The 13,452-nt window shown below is 47.7% G+C and overlaps 1 protein-coding gene across 3 annotated transcripts in view; it reads left to right on the top strand.

Annotated features, from left to right (window-relative positions):
* The window catches only part of LOC140117164 (ecto-ADP-ribosyltransferase 5-like), a 32,264-nt gene extending 21,776 nt beyond the window's left edge, over positions 1 to 10,488 (top strand). For all 3 annotated transcript variants that reach the window (XM_072133649.1, XM_072133648.1, XM_072133650.1), the window contains exons 3-5: positions 1,878 to 2,583; positions 3,467 to 3,499; positions 8,826 to 10,488. In XM_072133649.1, coding sequence (XP_071989750.1) covers positions 1,878 to 2,583; positions 3,467 to 3,499; positions 8,826 to 8,923 — 837 coding nt within the window. In that variant the 3' untranslated portion in view covers positions 8,924 to 10,488. The remainder of the gene's footprint in view (positions 1 to 1,877; positions 2,584 to 3,466; positions 3,500 to 8,825) is intronic.
* Positions 10,489 to 13,452: the final 2,964 nt, after the last annotated feature.

Raw genomic sequence — 13,452 nt, 5'->3', positions numbered from 1 at the left:
TTACCTGGTCCATTCGCGATACTGCGGCGCGTTCTCTGCTGTGGATTCGGGTCTTCCGGCGATTCACTAAGGCAGTTCCTCCGACGACCACCAGGTTTTAAAAAATGCGGCGGTTTTTCCGAATCCGTTGGGTTTTCGTTCGGCCACGCCCCCGATTTCCGTTGCATGCATGCCAGCGCCGATCCGCCACAATCCGATCGCGTGCGCCAAAACCCGGGGCAATATAGGGAAAATCGGCGCAAATCGGAAATACTCGCGTAACACGTCTTGAAAACGTGAATCGGGCCCAGTAGTAAATGACCCCCATTGAGGCTCCTGTGGCACAGATCGGGAAGACGTCTTGCAGAGGCTGCTGAATCCTTTATAATTTGGAGGAGGGAGGAGGCAGAAATGCCCCTTACCTGCTCTGAGTGGACACCAGGTGGTCAAAACCTGTATATATATATATATACACATACAGTATGTACATTCACATGTACACAAATTCATACATATTCACATATATATACATACAGATACACACATACGCACTCATAGATGTATGTACAGACAAAGACATATACACACATTTGTACATAAGAAACATACACATATAGACATACATACAGGTATATACACATATATACACACATAAAAATATATACACATATACACACATATAATATATATACAGGCAGTCCCCTACTTAAGGACACCCGACTTACAGACGACCCCTAGTTACAGACGGACCCCTCTGCCCACTTTGACCTCTGGTGACCTCTCTGGATGCTGTACTTTAGTCCCAGACTGCAATGATCAGCTGTAAATATAATATATATATATATATACACATGCTTTCTTTCTGGTTTCTCCTATGTTGACCCCTCTGATGCCCAGAGTTGGGGTAGGACTGATCCCTCTCCTCCCCCTCTTCTGTATGTGACTGCTCTCTATACATTGCTTAGTATTACACTCAGCAGCTTCACATCCATCACAAGATCCCGGCGCCATCACACTGAGGCCTTTGTTCGGGCCAGTATTAGAGTCCAGTGACCTTTCCCTATTGTTTTATAGTGAAAGATCTCATTGTATCAAGAGGCGGAGAAGTAGTAAGGTGTAATATATGCTCCTAGGAGATCATCCACCCCCTCGTAATCAGGGACAGGGACAATACCACACACAGAGCACAGCAGTGTGAGGACACCATGCCAGTACATTTGGAGAAACTACAATCCTGGAATACAGATCCATATTTCACAGTCCTGCTGCTACTAACACTAAACACAACGGTCTAATTACAAATCTCCCCAGTGCTAATATGTGTCTGCATTGTGTATTGTCAATGGAGATGAGCAGAGGGTTTAGGTTCAGCACGGTGGCCATTGCTAGTAGTAAGGGGAGTCAATTTGCCGGATTGGCACGGCTGAACCCAAACCCCGAAAATGTACATCAGGTCCACTTATCTCTAATTGTCAATACTGGTGACAGTTCCTTTTGATGTAGTAACCACAACTATCTCCAGAGATTGTTGAGACTCCTGGGCAGTAGCGGGTTATAAGATAGACGGTGTGGGTGGCCATCCGGGGGCCAAGACTTCTAGGGGCCTCCTTAGCCAATCACCAAGATTGATACTGCCCTGTAGAGATAATACAGAGGAGGACTTCTAGCCATGAAATCCTCAAGCTCTCAACACATATGCATGGTCCTACTGGGACCATTGAAGGCTCTTTAAAAGCTGCAGAACTAAAGGACAGAATAGACCCCCCCCTCCTTTCCCAAGTCGCTCGATTCTTGTTCCATGGCCCAAGGCCTTCTTAATCTACCCCTGTGCAGGTGTGACCCCCTCTAGCTCTATGTATGGAGGTGACCCCGATGACCCGGTAATGTTCTCCTCTCAGGTGTCTTGTCTGCAGGTCCAGCTGGGAATGTACGAGGACGCATTTGATGATCAGTACATGGGATGTCTGGACACGATGGAGTCAGTGGCTCCGGAATTACTGAAGAAGGAGCGGGAGCAGAGTCCGGAGCTGGACAAGGCTTGGAATAATTCATCTGTCACATGGAACCAGACAAAGCCCTCACTGGGCCGTCTCCCTGATGGATTTCGGGATGAATACGGCATCGCGTTATTATTATATACCTATATGGACTCGCCCCTCTACAAAGAGTTAAACTGGGCCGTGAGGGAATACGGGCAACATCCCGACTCCTTCCGCTTCCATTCATGGCACTTCTACCTGACCAGGGCTCTGAGTCTGCTCCGATCCAGATGTGACGGGAAGCCTTGGTCCACATACAGAGGGACCAGTAAGGTGCACTTTGAGCCGCCCTCCGACCCCCAGGACCCCATTAGACTGAGCCAGTTTACCTCCACCTCTATGGACATCGCGCAGGCGCAGAAATTTGGCAACACTTCATTCTTCAATATCTCCACCTGCTACGGGGCCGACATTGAGAGGTTCTCACACTACCCTGCCCAGAAGGAGGTGCTCATACCCGTGGATGAAGTGTTTTATGTCACCAAGTACATCGAGGAGGGGAACCAACTCGTCCTGGGAACCACCAGTAGGAGATGCAGCTTTTATAATTGTGCCTACCTGGGGGGTAAGTAGCCAACATGTGTGACCTAAGGGACCTGATGGTCGAAATGAATACTCACGTCACAATCTCCGACTTCTGCGTGGGTTCTGCCCACGGTCTTGGGTGGGATGTCCCAACTCAACTCTATCTGCTTTCACGGGAGGGACAAGGGGAGTTTTGGCATTTTGGAGGCATCTGAATGCTAGGACACAACACAACACTCTCCTCATCTTCCTCCTTCACTCATTTTACTTCTACTTACTTTAGTGTGAGTGGTAGAGGAAAGGAGCAAGAGCATTAGGAAACGGAAGTGAGTGGGCCTGGAGCGCACCATATCCGGCCAAGGAGTAGAGAAGGAGCATGTAGGTCTTCATCCTGCTCCTCACTGGTTCCTAAAACATATTTTAACAACTGGTCCAGGTCTGTGGACTCTCCTGGTCTCCGCGGCTTCAGGCAAGCTTGTGGGATGTGTTGCCCCAAAATTTTATCAGAATGGTGGAGCCCCGGGCGGCTCCCTGCTCCTCCGTTCTTCTGCTTCTGTCAGCCATTTACTAAAAAATTGAGAGGTGTGTAATATAAAAATGACTGGGCACAATCACACAAAATTGTACCGTAGACGGTGATATCTGCAGCCTATGCCAGGGCCGACGGCATATGTTAACCCCTTATATGCCATGGCTGAATGGGACCACAATGAGTGGCCGGGCTCCGTGATGCCCTAGGGACAGCAGAGGGGTATGAGGATTTGCTCTGAGTCCTGTCAATCAGTAAAGTCCATTATTATTCTACTAATTTCCATCTTCACTTTCATGTTTAGTGTCAGTTATTCCCCGGCCTGTCACATGGCGTTATTCACACCTGTCACATGGCGTCTTCTTCTCTGAATTGATTGTGTTTCTGATTTCAGGTGATAAAAGACAAAGCTGTGTCTATAACTCAGGTGAGGAGACGGTTTATGTACATTGTATATCCTATAGAATAGAATGTTAGTCTTGTCCAGGATTTGGGGCTTTTGCAGCTTATCCCTACGTGTCCTATGTATCACCATGTAATTATATAAGTCGCCTGGACCTTTCACCTCTGGATGGCGCTGTCACACATTGTAGTCGTATCCCCATACTAAGGGTCAGCATTAAACTCTGTCATTGACCCTAAACTGGACATGAAGGCGATCAGTCCCCCAAGTCATCAATAAATACCAAAAGCCTCATTAGCATAGTTCTTACCATAGGCTCTATACTGTTAGATGGGAGGTCCTGCACTGGAGCAAACTCCACCCATCCGATTTTAAAATTATGACATTACTTATAGATTCAGCCACCAGGACTGTGGTATCTTCTTCTATTTATTATGCCTGGCCTCCTTCCTTCTAAAATCTACTTTTAAAATTATTCTAAAGAGCCTAAAGGGCTCTGGGGGGTGTTACTAGAGCCCCTTTGTTCTGCGTTCTTCACAGGCTGTTACACTGTCTCCCCTCTGCTCCCCCAGCCCTCCCCCTCCCTCTGCCTGATGTGATCTCACACCGTGGGAAGGGGGAAGTGCTCCTGCATATGTATAAAAAATTAAAGAAGAAGTATCACCGTCAAAGTCCCTGGATTTATGAGTAAGTGCTCTGGTTTATCACGATGGATTGTGATGGTAGATTTAATTTCAAGAAAACCAGAATTTTACAGCTCTCACCTGAAATACCCGGAGATAAAAGGTAAAAGTCTTCCCCCTCTGCCACTGAGGAAATGTACCTAAATTACAGGCGTTTTATGACATGCAAATGAGTCAACTTCTGAAAATAAGAGTTATGTGCAACAACCCTGCCGATGCATAGGGTAGGTAGTTGTTGTGAATAATTTCACCCCGAAGACTTGGTGGAAACCTCTCTGTCCGCCTCACAACAACTGAAAGTCAACCAAGGTGCTGAAGGCGAGCCTGTTGTGCAATCCTGGTGGCTTGAGCTCAATATTGGGGGTGATGATATCACCCCTGCGGACCAGATGGAAGGTGTCCTGGAAGTTGTCATGCACATCACCAGGCTTTCAGCAAACACCCGTTGGAATTTGGGAAGACCAACCTTGATTCAGCATACTATCCCCACTGGCTCTCACCCACCTATCAAGGAGAGATACCGGCCGATTCCTCCTGCTCTCTACGAAGAGGTGAAGAAGCTGGTGCAAGAGATGAAGACAGCCAATGTCATCCGAGAGAGCCACAGTCCATGTGCTGCCCCTCTGGTCCTTGTGAATAAGAAGGATGGAACCCTTTGCCTCTGCGTTGATTATAGAAAACTAAACAATATCATCCACAAGGATGCCTATCCGCTGCCTTGAATCAAGGAATCCCTCGCAGCCTGGACTTATCCGAATTCAACAACTTTCCCTCTGGCTTGTGCAAAGCACTGGGCAGTTTTCAGCGGTTAATAGAGAGATGTTTGGGACACAAGAACTTTGAGACCGTTCTACTATACCTGGACGACATCATCATCTACTCCAAAACCTATAAGAATCACCTCCAACAACTAGGCTACAGCCTAGTGTGAAATACCCTTGGTGAGTGCTGATGGAATTGAGCCAGACCCTGAGAAGATGACAGCTGTCCATGAATGGCCAACCCCATCTACCATCTGGGATGTCAACAGCTTCTTAGGATTTGCCAGCTACTACTTTATCCTAAGAGAGCCAGAACAGAACGACCAAAATTAAAGCTTGTTCAAGTTCGAGTTCTTGGTGTTAGTTTGGGTAGTGACGAAAAGTTCAAAGGCTATTTGGCTGCTTCCCTCTTCACTGTCTTCACTGACAACAACCCCTTGGCGCATCTGAATACCGCCTGGCCATGGGCACTGAAGCAACGGTGGACCTCCAGACTGGCCAATTTTAACTTTATTATCAAGTACCGGGCCGGCAGGATAAATGACAATGTGGATGTCTTTTCCCCTCTCCCTGACCAGGGAAGAGGTCCAGTGCGAAGACGTTGAGATGCCTGCCTTTTATGCCTGTTTTGTATGGCAAAATTCCCAGAGAGTGTTCTCCTTGACCTCTGGTATAGTCTCCAGGCCAAAAGCCGAGCAATCAGGGAAGTAATGAGCTACCTTTCCAGTGGTTGAGACCTGGAATGGATCTGTTGATGCTGGGCTAATGGAGATTTGTCTCAACTGTGGCGCCAGGGGAAGACTCTAAGCATGCATCAGGACCTATTGAAAAGAAGAACTCTGGATCCTATTACCTATGACCAACTGTATCAGACACTTTGGCACTCAGAAGACTGAACATGAAACCAGACATAGAAGCCTGGTGTCGGGAGCTCCCGTCCTGTGCCATCGCTCGTGGAAAATGACATAGTCAAAGAGCTTCCTTACACCCCATCGTGAGCCACCACCCCCTGGAGATTGTGCCCTAGACCACATGAAGCTGGAGTCCAGTAGGTCCTGCCATGTGTACGCTATGACCATTATTGTCAACTACACCAAGTTTGTGGTGGCAGTGCCAGTCAAGAATATGACTGCCAGAACCACTGTGGCTGCCCTGTGGAAAAGCTTCATCCTCCCTTACGGCTGTCCGGATACGATTCTCACGGACCAAGGGACAGCGTTCGTGTCTCAAGTGTTCCAAAAATTGTGTACTCTTTACGGCTGTAAGAAGCTAATGACCACAGCATATCACCCACAGGGAAACGGGCTCTGTAAGAAAATGAACCAAACCCTCATCAACATGCTGAGGACTCCTGCCAAAATGGCTGATTTGCCGAAACTCCTCCCTGAGTGGTGTACCTGTACAACAACACCACTCACTGCTTCACGGGATACACCCCCTGCTACGTAATGTTCTGGAGACATGGTCATCTGCTTGGAAGCCCCTGACTCACAGGCTGACTGGCTCCAAGAACACCAGAAATGCCTGGCAGACACCAGGGAGATCGTGGACCTAAGAATAGCAGGACTTTAACCGAAATGCCTGTGCAGAGCCTCTTGACCTTGGGGATCATGTGTGGCTGTGGAACAACCATCCTACCAGTAACACAATCTTGGCCTTCAGCATCCAGTCCTCTTTGTTCACCAACCCCCAGTTTTGTTGCCCTTGTGACTGTGCCTCAGTTCTGTGTGCTTGTTTCATCACCAGCGAGATCGTGCCCGAGAGGCTGCCATCTCTACAGCAGACACCCGTGCTGTTACCCCTAGAGGGTGCCTCCGCTCCTGAGCCTGCTGCCGTTATCGATCCTGAGTTCCTGGTTGCACATGATTTTTCCAGGCTGAATTACACCTCAATATCTCTTCAAATCTCTTCAGCCACTTCCCGTCCTTACCAGAATGCTGAGGAAAAAATCATTCTTCTCAGCTCATTTGATTTATATTTTTGCAGATAAATGGCTTTTAACATAAAAGAGGGGATGCTAGAAGGGATAATTCATACCCTATATGAGGCGGGCAGGTAGTTTAGTGGTGTAGAAGTTGGTGCCCCTGGCCAATCATAGCCAGGACTAGTTGCTAGGGGCATTTATTCGATGGATTGGCTGTTCAGCAGACAATTTGCCAATATATCCGGATAATCATACTCAAATGCCGATCCCAACCATCGGGTCTGCTATCTGTTATCCCCATACCGTAGAGTGTTATCTTTGTACAATAGAGAGTTATCCCCGTACCACAAAATGTTATTCCATACCATAGAGTGTTATCCCCGTACCATAGAGTGTTATCCCCGTACCATAGAGTGTTATCCCCGTACCATAGAGTGTTATCCCCGTACCATAGAGTGTTATCTCCGTACCATAGAGTGTTATCCCCGTACCATAGAGTGTTATCCCAGTGCCATAGAGTGTTATCCCGTACCATGGAGTGTTATCCCCGTACCATAGAGTGTTATCCCCGTGCCATAGAGTGTTATCCCGTACCATGGAGTGTTATCCCCGTACCATAGAGTGTTATCTCCGTACCATAGAGTGTTATCTCCGTACCATAGAGTGTTATCCCCGTACCATGGAGTGTTATCCCCGTACCATAGAGTGTTATCCCCGTACCATAGAGTGTTATCCCCGTACCATACAGTGTTATCCCCGTACCATAGAGTGTTATCCCCGTACCATACAGTGTTATCCCCGTACCATAGAGTGTTATCCCCGTACCATAGAGTGTTATCCCATACCATACAGTGTTATCCCCGTGCCATGGAGTGTTATCCCCGTACCATGGAGTGTTATCCCCGTACCATAGAGTGTTATCTCCGTACCATAGAGTGTTATCTCCGTACCATAGAGTGTTATCTCCGTACCATAGAGTGTTATCCCCGTACCATAGAGTGTTATCCCCGTACCATACAGTGTTATCCCCGTGCCATGGAGTGTTATCCCCGTACCATGGAGTGTTATCCCCGTACCATAGAGTGTTATCCCCGTACCATAGAGTGTTATCCCCGTACCATAGAGTGTTATCCCCGTACCATACAGTGTTATCCCCGTACCATAGAGTGTTATCCCCGTACCATAGAGTGTTATCCCGTACCATACAGTGTTATCCCCGTGCCATGGAGTGTTATCCCCGTACCATGGAGTGTTATCCCCGTACCATAGAGTGTTATCCCCGTACCATAGAGTGTTATCCCCGTACCATACAGTGTTATCCCCGTACCATAGAGTGTTATCCCCGTACCATAGAGTGTTATCCCCGTACCATAGAGTGTTATCCCCGTACCATAGAGTGTTATCCCCGTACCATGGAGTGTTATCCCCGTACCATACAGTGTTATCCCCGTACCATAGAGTGTTATCCCCGTACCATAGAGTGTTATCCCCGTACCATAGAGTGTTATCCCCGTACCATACAGTGTTATCCCCGTACCATAGAGTGTTATCCCCGTACCATAGAGTGTTATCCCCGTACCATACAGTGTTATCCCCGTACCATAGAGTGTTATCCCCGTACCATAAAGTGTTATCCCCGTACCATAGAGTGTTTATTCCATAGCATACAGTGTTATCCCCGTGCCATGGAGTGTTATCCCCGTACCATGGAGTGTTATCCCCGTACCATAGAGTGTTATCCCCGTACCATAGAGTGTTATCCCCGTACCATAGAGTGTTATCCCCGTACCATACAGTGTTATCCCCGTACCATAGAGTGTTATCCCCGTACCATAAAGTGTTATCCCCGTACCATAGAGTGTTTATTCCATAGCATACAGTGTTATCCTGTACAATAGAGTGTTTAACAGAATATGTTTAGGACAAGGCTAACAGAAATGTTCAGGATATGTAAATCATGTTCTTCATACTGTACCTTACAGCTCCACCAATTGTGAAGATGGGAGAATCCGTGCTTGTGCCCCTACTGGTCGCTACGAGTCTCGCAGTCCTTCAAGCTATGAGGTTTGTGATAAGCTGAAGCCTCAATCAGAAGGAAGATGTGAGATCCGAAGTGGAAGAAGTATTCCCACCTGGACATTCAGTATACAAAGATTTGACAATGTTGGCACATGAATGTTATTGTACTTTATGTCTCTTTACTTTTTGTATATTTAGTTCTCTGATGTCTCCAGTCCCTGAAAGGGTCTCTGAGACATTTTTTAATGTCTCAGGCACCTTACGTCTAGTTCCCCAATATTTCAGACACCTGACTGTGTCTTGTTCTTCAATGTCTCAGGCACCTGACTGTGTTTCGATCCCCATGTCTCAGGCACCTGACTATGTTTCGATCCCAATGTCTCAGGCACCTGACTGTGTCTCATTCCCAACGTCTCAGGAAACTGAATGTGTCTCGTTCCCCAATATTTCAGACACCTGACTGTGTCTTGTTCTTCAATGTCTCAGGCACCTGACTGTGTTTCGATCCCAATGTCTCAGGCACCTGACTGTGTCTCATTCCCAGCGTCTCAGCTACCTGTCTGTGTCTCATTCCCAATGTCTCAGGCACCTGACTGTGTCTCTTACCTATGTCTCAGGTACCTGACTGTGTCTTGTTCCCAATGTCTCAGGTACCTGACTGTGTCTTGTTCCCAATGTCTCAGGTACCTGACTGTGTCTTGTTCCCAAAGTCTCAGATACATGGCTGTGTCTCGTTCCCAATGTCTCAGGTACCTGACTGTGTCTTGTTCCCAATGTCTCAGGTACCTGACTGTGTCTCATTCCCAATGTTTTAGGTACCTGAATGTGTTTCGTTCCCCTATGTCACAGCTACCTCTCTGTGTCTTGTTCCCAATGTCTAAGGTACCTGACTGTGTCTAGTTCCCCAATGTTTCAGACACCTGACTGTGTCTTGTTCTTCAATGTCTCAGGTACCTGACTGTGTCTCATTCCCCTATATGTCAGCTACCTGTTTGTGTCTTGTTCCCAATGTCTCAGGTACCTGACTGTGTCTTGTTCCGAATGTCTCAGGTACCTGACTGTGTCTTGTTCCCAATGTCTCAGGTACCTGACTGTGTCTTGTTCCGAATGTCTCAGGTACCTGACTGTGTCTTGTTCCCAATGTCTCAGGTACCTGACTGTGTCTTGTTCCCAATGTCTCAGGTACCTGACTGTGTCTTGTTCCCAATGTCTAAGGTCCCTGACTGTGTCTCTTTACCAATGTCTCAGGCACCTGACTATGTCTCGTTCTTCAATGTCTCAGGCAAATGACTGTGTTTCGATCCCAATGTCTCAGATACCTGACTGTGTTTCTCTCCCTAATGTCTCAGGCACCTGACTGTGTCTTGTTCCCCAATGTCTCAGGTACCTGAATGTGTCTTGATCCCCATTGTCTCAGGTACCTGACTGTGTCTATTTCCCAATGTCTCAGGCACCTGAATGTGTCTCGTTCCTGCTATTGTGTCTGGTATTGCTCTTTAACGTTTATGGACGTATGGATTAAGATGAGTACCCTAAAGTTTTTTAACATGTATTTGCTGATCGCAAGATGAAAATGTTTTATGGATAAAAATTCCACAAAATTAAAGTATTTACCTGTGGAAAGCAGAGATAAAGTATTGAGTCAGTGGTACTAATTGTTTGTATTGACTGTGGATTTGCGAGATCAGGAGGCGACTCGCTGTTGTGCCATGACATAACGTGTGAAACACACACTGATATATCTTACGGATCATTCCTCTGTGTCTCACTCAGCAATGTGACTTATTAATACATCAAACATCCGTTAAGGGAGTATGTTGGGGGTCCTCTCCATACAGGCTGGGTGTTTGCTGCATACTGCAACAAACACCTGCTAGTATTACCTGCTATTGATGCTAGGATTGATCGCAGGTGTAAAACTTCTGATTGCCACTGACAAAGCCGCCATATTGGTTTAGGTCATCGCTCTCTGTGATGTCATCGTCATGACAATGTCTGGTCTTTATAAGACCGATCCTGTATGTTTTCAGAAGATCTGTTACAATGTGCCAGTGGCCTGAAAAATAGCAAAATAGAAAAAAAATGATATAGAAATAAATAACTGATGTAAGTATAAATAAACAAATAAAATCATATACAGGTTAGATATCACCGAGTCACAAAATGTATGATCTGAACAAGCAAATTCAGAAAACTGGCACAAGGCCCTTAGTAAATGTGCCCCAATGTTAACAGCAATGTAATCAGGTGTTAACACCTTGTGTGAACGCACCCTGAATGCTTCTTGCTCCCTTATGTCTAAGGCACCTGAATGTTTCTCACTCCCTAATGTCTCGCTCCCTAATGTCTCAGGCACCTGACTGCATCTCGCTCCCTAATGTCTCGGGCACCTGAATGCGTCTCGCTCCCTAATGTCTCGGGCACCTGAATGTGTCTCGCTCCCTAATGTCTCGGGCACCTGAATGCGTCTTGCTCCCTAATGTCTCAGGCACCTGAATGCGTCTCGCTCCCCAATGTCTCAGGAAGCCGAATGGGTTTCTCTCCCTAATGTCTCAGGCACCTGACTGCGTCTCGCTCCCTAATGTCTCGGGCACCTGACTGCGTCTCTCTCCCTAATGTCCCGGGCACCTGATTGTGTCTCGCTCCCTAATGTCTCCGGCACCTGAATGCGTCTCGCTCCCTAATGTCTCGTGCACCTGAATGTGTCTCGCTCCCTAATGTCTCAGGCACCTGAATGTGTCTCTCTCCCTAATGTCTCGGGCACCTGACTGCGTCTCGCTCCCTAATGTCTCGGGCACCTGACTGCGTCTCGCTCCCTAATGTCTCGGGCACCTGACTGCGTCTCGCTCCCCAATGTCCCGGGCACCCGACTGCGTCTCGCTCCCTAATGTCTCGGGCACCCGACTGCGTCTCGCTCCCCAATGTCTCGGGCACCTGAATGCGTCTCGCTCCCTAATGTCTCGGGCACCTGACTGCGTCTCGCTCCCTAATGTCTCGGGCACCTGACTGCGTCTCGCTCCCTAATGTCTCGGGCACCTGAATGCGTCTCGCTCCCTAATGTCTCGGGCACCTGAATGCGTCTCGCTCCCTAATGTCTCGGGCACCTGAATGCGTCTCGCTCCCTAATGTCTCGGGCACCTGAATGCGTCTCGCTCCCTAATGTCTCGGGCACCTGAATGCGTCTCGCTCCCTAATGTCTCAGGAAGCCGAATGGGTTTCTCTCCCTAATGTCTCGGGCACCTGATTGTGTTTCGCTCCCTAATGTCTCAGGAAGTTGAATGTGTCTCTCTCCCTAATGTCTCAGGCACCTGAATGCGTCTCTCTTCCTAATGTCTCAGGCACCTGACTGCGTCTCGCTCCCTAATGTCTCGGGCACCTGACTGCGTCTCGCTCCCTAATGTCTCCGGCACCTGAATGCGTCTCACTATTTGATGTCGGCAAACATTGCATAAAATGTAAAAGTACAGGTGATTACAAGAAACTGACCTGTACAATTTTACATTTTTTCTCTTAAATCGTGAGATAATCTGTGCTGTGGTCTCTAGCTGTACTATACGGTACAGGAATGATTGGATTGATTTTCCTTGTATTCGATGCATTGGAAAGTTTCGGATGTCCTCTCGCATATTGTAGGCCATGTCGATGGGCTCAGTTTTCTGCCCAGGAAGGTCTTCCACTTGGTCATATACTCTCGTTGGAGGGGGGGGGGGGGGGGTTGTTTGTATATGTGTCTGTAGATCGCAGAAATGAGTCCTGCTGTGGAGGTCACCTCCTTACATATCCTCTCAAATTAGGTTTGGAAACGGCACTGAGATTAGGAACGACTTGATCATCCGGTAGCTATCATTACCTGTCACGACAGTTGAGAAGTTACAGTCTAAAATGTAGCAGAGAAGCCTGGAGCACCCTGATACTCTTAAAGGGATGGGGACAGGTGTTACAGATTTTGTTACGTGACAGTCCTGGGAGTCTCAGAGAGACCTCTGGCTTCAATAGGAATAGAGCGTCACCCTCCGATGACTTCACAGGATACATTCCTATATGGCACGTACCATGATGGAATCTACCAGCAGGATTTGACCACCCTAGGTTCTTACATTGTTACATCTGCTTTTAACATGGGCCAATGAGGTACCAGGTCCCTTGGGGGGGGGGAAGTGTCTCTGCAGAACTCCGCCTCACAAACTGTAATCCTGCCTGGAGCAAAGCTCAGACGTCTAATTGTAGCCAAACCGGGGACCATAGAGTAGGTCTATGGCTGCGAATGTCAGCGCAGGGTCGGGGGCATCACAGCCTCTACTATCCATGAGAAATGAATGTCATTATGTTTGAATCCGTATTGTCAGATGGGTGGAGCCAAGCTTTCACCATCAGCCCGGGACCTCCCACCTGACAGCAGTATATTATATTAGGTACTCCCGGCAGTCCTGATCTATTCTGGTCCTGGCATGAATTTGCCGGATTGGCTGTTCGGCTGGTTGTATTTTCTGGGCAGAAACTGTACCCAACCTAATCGTGTCCATCCATCCCTAGTCCTAGGTGCTGCCACTAGCAGAGGAGGGGGGTCAGTGGTGAGCCTTTGCCGTGGCT

The sequence above is a fragment of the Engystomops pustulosus genome, chromosome 2, assembly GCF_040894005.1.
Source record: "Engystomops pustulosus chromosome 2, aEngPut4.maternal, whole genome shotgun sequence".
Classification (NCBI taxonomy): Eukaryota; Metazoa; Chordata; class Amphibia; order Anura; family Leptodactylidae; genus Engystomops; species Engystomops pustulosus.
Note: the sequence above shows the minus strand (reverse complement) of the source record. Positions and strands in the feature narration are given on the sequence as shown.